We start from the raw sequence: 8,316 nt of genomic DNA, 5'->3' as shown, positions 1-8,316 counted from the left end.
CACTTCTCTAAATTCCCGATTCCTGCTGATGGTGTTTTGTCTGCCAAATTTGCCATTTAATTAGCTATTGAGCAATGCGAAAACTGCTGATGATACTGAGGGACCTTATATATGAATGCTTAGATAGGTGTCGTAGTCCCATAGGTAGATGGGGATCAGCTGAAGGTCAGCTGATGCGAGCTTGACTAACGTGACCTGCCAGAACTAACGCTACGCTTGATTTCTGTCTCATATGTGCCACAGCTGATTCAGAGCCACTTTTGTTATAAATGTCCTTGTATTTAAAATGCAGCTGGTGTTATAAGAACTGATCCTAAATCAGGTGTGGAAATAAAATTGAGATTTGACTGACTCAAGGTGGATATTGGTGGGAGTAATGTGTCTCAGCGCAGGTGAAATGGGGCCTAAGGGTACACTAAACCTTTTAGAGTCTGAAAGCTGGAAAGAGGATCTCAGCGCTATGTGTTAAAGTTTGCCTTGAGGAGGGTTCTGCATTCTGCAGGGGCCCGTATTAGGAATAAAAAGGTGCTAAAATGGAAATTGTGGTGTAAAATGATTTAGAATCAAGATTGAACACACAGAAGAACAGAGTGGCCTAATGATTTCATTGGTGTAGTTAATTTCCCTTTTGACCTTAATTTTCTTTAGCTTTTTTCTTGTTGAATTCTTTTAAATGTCAGTTGCCTCATTGTTTATATACAGCATGCACTACTGTTCAAAAGTTTGGGGTCAGGAAGATATTTTTAAAATAAATTAATACTTTTATTCAGCAAAGACTCATAAAATTGATCTACAGTGACAGTAAAGTGGTTTACATTGTTACAGATATTTTTATTTCAAATTGATGTTCTTTCTGTTCATCAAAGAATCCTGTAAACATATCACGTTTTCCACAAAAAAATGTTTTTTTTGCTGGAACTGGTTTCAATATCGATAATAAATAAATGTTACTTGAGCACAAAATCAGCATTTCAGAATAATTTCTGAAGAGTGAGGTAAAAGCTGCTGAAAATGTAGCTTTGCCATCACTGGAATAAATTACACTTTAAAATATATTTAAAATAGAAGACAGGTTTTTTAAATAGTAATAATATTTCACAATATTACTGTTTGTACTGTATTTTTAAATAAATGCAACCCTTTTCCAAAAGCCTGATACCAAACTTTATTTAGATGGATATACTATTTGATTGAGCTCTATTTAACTTTAGCTGCCTATTTAACACAAAATTTTAATTATTTGTATTTATTTTTTTTTCTTTTGCACGTGCTAGGGTTGTATGCACTTTCCAATTACCTGTTTTTTCGAGGAGGGAGTAAAATAGTGTACATGAGTTAAGTTGCTTCTTCTCATCATCAGCAAGGGATTCAACCCAACAAACACCTGGCAAGGGTCTTTTATTCTCTGTGCCACTCAATTTATCACAAGATATCTGGAGTATTAGCTTGAAGAACGTCTTTGTTTATCCTGTGGAATGACATTGTAATGTTTGTATAAGTTGGCACAATGTATGTATCTTTTTTTCTTCTCACAGGCAGGGATGATCAGAACTGAGCAGGAGGAGTTTTTTATTGAGCCAGTGGAAACGGGACATCATGTGATTGAGCAGGAGGAAGAGGACGGTGGCCGTTCTCACATTGTGTACCGTTCCGACGCCGTGAAGAAGCCTCCTGTTAGCTCACTAGCTGCAGACTTCCACTCCAAAGGTTAGTGCTGTTCAGCGTTTGTTAACCTGCATATTTTTCCTGTACATGCTAAACAATTCCCCTGCTTGTAAAGAAAATATTAAATCCTTCTTGTGTTATGTAGTTGTACCATTGTTTCGCTAATTTTTCAGCATTTCTAAAGCTTTTGATTTAAAATCTAGCAGTTTTGAAGAGCGTTTGCAAAATAGTTGCACTGACATTTACTGTCAGTGTGGTTATAACTAATGGTTCATGTGGTGGACATGCATTGTTAACCCAAAGAGTCAAAGGAGGCCTCTGGTCAGCTTGGGTTTCACTGTTTGGATCATCGTCCACTGACTGCCCAGCTGAGGCCAACATCATGCATTGCTTTCAATGAAGTGCCACGTTGAAGAAAAAAAATGTTGTCTACCAGTAATTGTGAGTCATGTAACTGAATAGGAATTTGGGTTGTGAAATCGGTTATAAAACAGCCACTCTGTAAAATTTTAAAAGTTTTCTTTTTAAATACTTATATCTTCATGGTAGGTGAATAACAGAATCATTTTTATAAATATAAAACAATATGTATATAGGTCATTAGAAATCAAATGACTCAAATGAGAAATCTAATGATTTTTTTTTTTGCATAAAAATGCTTGCTGTACTAGGAATACAAAATTAACTCTCTCTTATGCTTTTAATGGCAAATTTAAGGTTTAGATAGCTTTTGAGCATTTAAAAATGCTGTCAATTGAATGCTTACAAGTGACATTTTGCAACTCTGCCAAGCAGCTGTTGAGATGTTGTTAGCACCATTTAGTCATGTACTTATTCAGGAGGTAGAAAATCAATTCAAAACCTCTCTTCAATTGCTCTCTGCGTGCACAAGGCTTAGTCAATTTCAGCTGTATTTTTCTCTGCTTATAATGTGTTTATGGCAAAGCTATTGCATGCTTTTAACCCAAGGTGCATGTCAGTACATCTGCTGTGTAAAGCCCTCTGAAATGTAGAGACTATTGGCACTTTTGTTGTATTTGTTTTAAGGATAAGTTTAATGAAAAAATTAGCAAGTGGTGATAGTCTAAGCATGCTTAATACTTTTTTTCTTTTTCTTTATTTTTTACATATTAACCTTTCTGTTCAGCTTTTATAGGCCTTCTATTTATGGGATTTGGCTTTGTTGAAAATTTTTCATGCTTCACTTCAGGCAGAAAACAACATGCACAGCCAGCAAATTTTAGCAAGATTTAAAAAAAAAAAAAAAAAAATCAGCATCAACATTTGGTTCCATTTCTTGTCAGAGGAGTGGCAGCCATATGGGAAAAAATAACTGTTGCTCATGCAAATAAACAATTATACAGTTAATAATAGTTTTTTCTCCCTAACTAACCATTTACAGTAGCTGCTCACTAAAAACATTAAAATTAAAAGGGACATATAAATAATATTTGATTATGAAATATATACAGAAGCAGATAAGAGATTTTCATTAATTAAAGTGAAAATAACAAATAATTGTCTGGTCCTTATTTCATGGTTAATTATGGAAAAATATATTTTTACCTTTTTTGAAATAATGTATAGTATGCTATACTGCTTCAAAAAAATTTTTTTTTTTACGTTTTTATTTTGAAAAATAATACATATTTATAATAGTGCTGTCAAACGATTAATCGCATCCAAAATAAACGTTTTTGTTTACATAATATACTGTATGTGTGCATACTGTGTATATTTATTATGTATATATAAATACAAACACATGCATGTATATATTTAAGAAAAATATGTTATGTTTATATATTAAATATATTTATGTATCATATAAAATATAAGAATTATAAAAATATAAATGTATATACATGTAAATATTTTCAAAATATATACTGTATGTGTGTGTATTTATATATACATAATATATATATATACAGTACACATACATATATAATGTAAACAGAAACTTTTATTTTGGATGCGATTAATCGCGATTAATTGTTTGACAGCACTAATTTATAATATATCAACATGATTTTATCTTAAAAAAATCTTTATTTTAAAGATTTTATAATATAATGCTCTTTTAGTAGTTTTTGGAAACAATTTACAATAAGGTTCCATTTGTTAACATTAGTTAACTACATTAGTTAACATAAACTAACGATGAAAAATATTTCTAAGGCATTTACTGTATGTTGATTCCAACATTTACTAATACATTATTTAAAATCAAAAGTTGTTTCTATTAATGTCATTTAATGGACCTGAGCTAACATGGAGTGACAATGAACAGTTGTATTTCCATTAACTATTGTTAACAAAAATTAATAAATACTGTCACAAATGTATTGCTCATTGTGAATGTTGGTTAATGCATTCAATATAGTTAACAAATAGAACCTTATTGCAAAATATTACCAAAAATGAAAAAAAAAAAAAGATCATGTATGCTTTAATGACTGATCATTTTCAACCCATTTTAACATTTAATTCTTAATATGGCACCTTTAAACACTTTTTTCTGCCATTATTGAGATAGCCTTTATATCAGATACATTACATCAGATAAACTTTGCTATTTGTGTTTATCGTATATACATTGGTCACATTTTACATTGAAATGAACAAATCTGAAACTTGCTGTAGGAAGACATGAATCATGTACACTCTTAAAATGAAAGGTGCTTTAAAGGGTTCTTCACATCGATGCCATAGAAGAACCATTTTTGGTTCCACAAAGAACCATTCAGTCAAAGGTTTTTTAAAGAACCATCTATTTTTTTACCTTTTTATAATTCTTTTGCCAGAAAGAACCTTTTGTGAAACAGAAAGGTTCTTCAGATGTTAAAGGTTCTTTATGGAACCATTTAGACAAAAAGGTTCTTCTATGGCATCGTGAAGCACCTTTATTTTTAAGAGTGTATCTACAGTGGATCCTATCGTTGCTATGTTGATAAACTATTCTAACTAATACATCAATGTGTGAATGTTGTTAAAAGAAACACATACAGTTCAAATTTTCCCACGTCAGCAGTATCTTGGAGCTCAGGAATGTGGTAATGTGCAACAATCATAGTTTCATAGTCTTTCATAATTTCCCAATGGCCTTGAATATGTGTACAGACTCACTGAATGAATAGTTCACCTTTGTGTTAGCTTAATTTGTTTGCCTGTTGCTTAGAAAGGTTTTGTGACTTGTGGCAACATAATTCTGTGTACTGTGTATTTCTCTATTTGAAAGAGATATTAGTGATCAGCTCTTTCAGCAATTGACAGAAATTAGGGAAATTTTGTGTGCCCAGTAATCAGAAGGTGATAATGTGATCTTAAGCCAGAACACTAAGAGCCAGATTTACTAACAGTTTGCGCCAGCACAAACCGTCTTTTGTCGTTAAAATAGTACTGTCAGGATTTACTAAAGACGGGCAGTGAAGAATCAGCACCGAAAAGGTGTGGAAACAATTATTTTTGCACCTGATCTTACTGAATATGCATTTGTAGGAGTTTCCCTTTCAGATGCTAAATTTATGGGAGGAGAGTATTAAAATTAATCACGCAATGCAATTTACTAACGTTTGCGCTCGTCAAAATACTGGTATTTGCGCCATTATTTAACACCCAAAAAAAAACATGTCTTAAAGCAGGCATTAATTTGTGCTGCTCTTGGTAGATTGCACTGGTCATTATGGCTTTTGTGCTCTAACGCTAATTTGCCCTGTTTAGTAAATCTGGCCCTAAAGCATTTTTTTTTTAAATTTGCTGCATTGATTTCAAAGGGAATGCCATAAGAGGAGGAAAAAATGCAAGAATGCTCTGTAATGCAACGAAAAGTTGCAAAGCTCCCAACTGGAGAATGAGAGCAGCAGTGATGTAGCCAATTGAAAAAATCACCCAATCAGATAACTCATAGTAGCCTACACCATCACTCTGATTTTATTATGTTCTTGGGACCAAAATGTGTCATTTCACTTTTAATGTCCAATTGATCACCTAAAGGTCAATCAATCTTGATCTTTAGCACTAGGGGCGTTGACGCAACGGTGCTCAGGTATGAGAGGCATCGTAACTTTCAGTCGTTGCTGCATTGTGTAGCTGTGCATTGAACGGGTCCTGGAGTGTACTGTGAATATGGGGGATTATGAAGGTCTATTCTGAGCACTCGCGCCTGACACCAGAGCCGCCAATCATAAAGGAATAAAAGCAGCAGTGGAGAGGAAAAATAAGTTTCTGTAAGAGTGTGTCGCAGAAGGATCTGGAAGGAGATGGATCTTAGCAAAGTGTAGACTGGTGTTAATGCTTTGTCATTGACACCTGCTTCTCAGCTGATTCCACTTCTGGAGTGTTATGGGGTGTGTGTGTGTGTCTGTGTAACACCCTGTTGTGATAATATTATCCATACTGAGCCATGCACCCTGTTGTATGTGCATTTAATACATGCATCTCTGTACACATGCACAAAGTAGACTCTCTGTTGCTTGGTGAGCTGCAGTGTGCCTATGAAGCGCTAAGGTGAGTCTGGATGGCGTGGGAAGCGATGCTTGGGAGGTGCTCGTGCTGCACTCTGCTGTGAAAAAGCGGAGTTTTTCATGGCCAGACGGTCATGTGATGCAAAGACAACATAACTGAGTTGTGTTCCTGCTATGCTGCATTTCACCTTCCCAGATTTCATACCAAGTGCTATAGCACCGTCCATTAACAACATCAGTTTAATGGGTGTTTTTGAGGTGTACTAGGAGGTCTAACCGTTTCTTACAATTTAATGTGTACCATAGTATTATTTGTTGAACATGAACATTATGTAAATCATTTGAAATTACTAAATAATTTTTTTTCTTGGTAATTTATAGCAACAAGGACTGGGTGACTTATTGAAAAGTATATGTTCATAAGGATTTGGGTAATACTTCTCACTATTAACTAGTTGCTTATTTAGCGTGCCTATTATTAACACATTGGCTGTTTATTAGTACTTATAAAGCACATTTTCTGCATGACCATATTCTACATCCCTAATCCTACCCAATACCTAAACTTAACAACTACTTTACTAACTATTAATATGCAGCAAATTAGGAGTTTATTGAGGCAAAAGTCATAGTCGATGGTTGGTTAATGCCAAGAATTGGACCTTAAAATAAAGTGTGACCGGATTTCGCTGGTTCTATAAAATTAAGCAGCATTGTGAATATTGAATATCCTGTGCAACAGATTTATATAGTGTTAAATCACTTTTTTATTCTGTAAAAGAAGAGTAAAATTGGTTTCACATAAACTGATTTATTTTTAATTAAATTAAAACTAATTCATTAACTTAATTAAAAACAGTTCATTTAGATGTTACCACAGGAAGTATATTTAGGTTTATTTATTTAATAATGATTTAACAAGATGACTAATGAGAATTAAAACTATTATTTTTTAAATATTTTCATCTGCTTTTTGAAATGGGAATGCTCAGAGTTTGTCTTAATTCAGATGGTAGAAGATTTTAGATATTTAAATAGTGTATTGTTATGAATTATCTTCTTTTTTTTTTACTTCAATATACAATATATTATATACAATAATGATATTCAATATACTGTACATACATATATTTTTGCCTAAAGGTGAAAATATTGAAATGTTTTTAGCTGTATTACCCAGCTATAATAGCACTTTGTTTCCAAAAGTTGGAGTCTATGTGGATTTCATGTCCCTTCCGTTCTCCTCTTTATCAAAAGAATATTCTTTTGGTCAGTGGACTGAGACATGCACAGACAGATGGACTCCCATGAGGCGTATCCCACAATGCATCACCTGCTTCGACTACTGCCTCACCCTCAGGATGTTCTCCAACTAAATACAGTTTGTCTGAATAACTCTGTACTTTGTTTTTAATGGTCTAGCTGTTTTTTTTGTTTGTCTTGCAGTGAAGTTGAACCCTGTTTGGGTCACCGTTTGATGGTTCATTTGGTAGACCAGAAGTAGACAGCTGTCGAGAGGGCTTAATTTTACACAGTGTCTGTTTTTCTAGCCTGTTTTGTTGATTTTGTCTGGAAAAAGTAGGTTGCAAGTGAAGCATCCAACAAATTAGTGTAGTAGCACTTATTTGTCACATTGTTATTCTGTCCATATTGGCAAATCCCCTCTGAGATGATGTGCACCACCCACATGAACAGGATAAATTAGTGACTCACTGAATCTCATGTGTCATATTTGGCGAGTTGTGTTCATTGTTTCATATGCTGTTTTATTATGTAAAATAAATTTCCATATTACTGTTTCCATTGCAAAAAAGGGAGGAATAAAGAATGTTTTGAATCTGTCACACAGGATTTGAATAAGATGGCACCCTTAATAACAATCAGTGATGGACGAAGTACACAAATCAAGTACTTGAGTAAAAGTACAGATCCATATAATAAAATATTACTCCAGTAAAAGTAAAAGTACTCAGTTTTCAATTTTACTCGAGTGAAAGTACAAAAGTACTTGTTTTTTTATGTACTTAAGTAAAAAGTAACGATAGATGAATGTTTATTTTGCAGTTTTATATAGGCTACTTTTATCATTTAATTTTATATTAGCATATATTTTTTTATAATCCTACTGCTCAAAATACCTGGGATTTTCCCAAAATAACCAATAAGGAAATAATGAATATAATAA

At 33.4% G+C, this 8,316-nt stretch overlaps 1 protein-coding gene across 1 annotated transcript in view; it reads left to right on the top strand.

Moving 5' to 3' along the window:
* LOC107680579 (A disintegrin and metalloproteinase with thrombospondin motifs 2-like) overlaps window positions 1-8,316 on the top strand; it is a 142,730-nt gene that overhangs the window by 67,309 nt on the left and 67,105 nt on the right. Inside the window, exon 3 of the mRNA XM_016476515.1 lies at window positions 1,536-1,707. Within this exon, the coding sequence (XP_016332001.1) occupies window positions 1,536-1,707 (172 nt within the window). The remainder of the gene's footprint in view (window positions 1-1,535; window positions 1,708-8,316) is intronic.

The sequence above is a fragment of the Sinocyclocheilus anshuiensis genome, unplaced genomic scaffold, assembly GCF_001515605.1.
Source record: "Sinocyclocheilus anshuiensis isolate Anshui unplaced genomic scaffold, SAMN03320099.WGS_v1.1 scaffold328, whole genome shotgun sequence".
NCBI classification, from domain to species: Eukaryota; Metazoa; Chordata; class Actinopteri; order Cypriniformes; family Cyprinidae; genus Sinocyclocheilus; species Sinocyclocheilus anshuiensis.
Note: the sequence above shows the minus strand (reverse complement) of the source record. Positions and strands in the feature narration are given on the sequence as shown.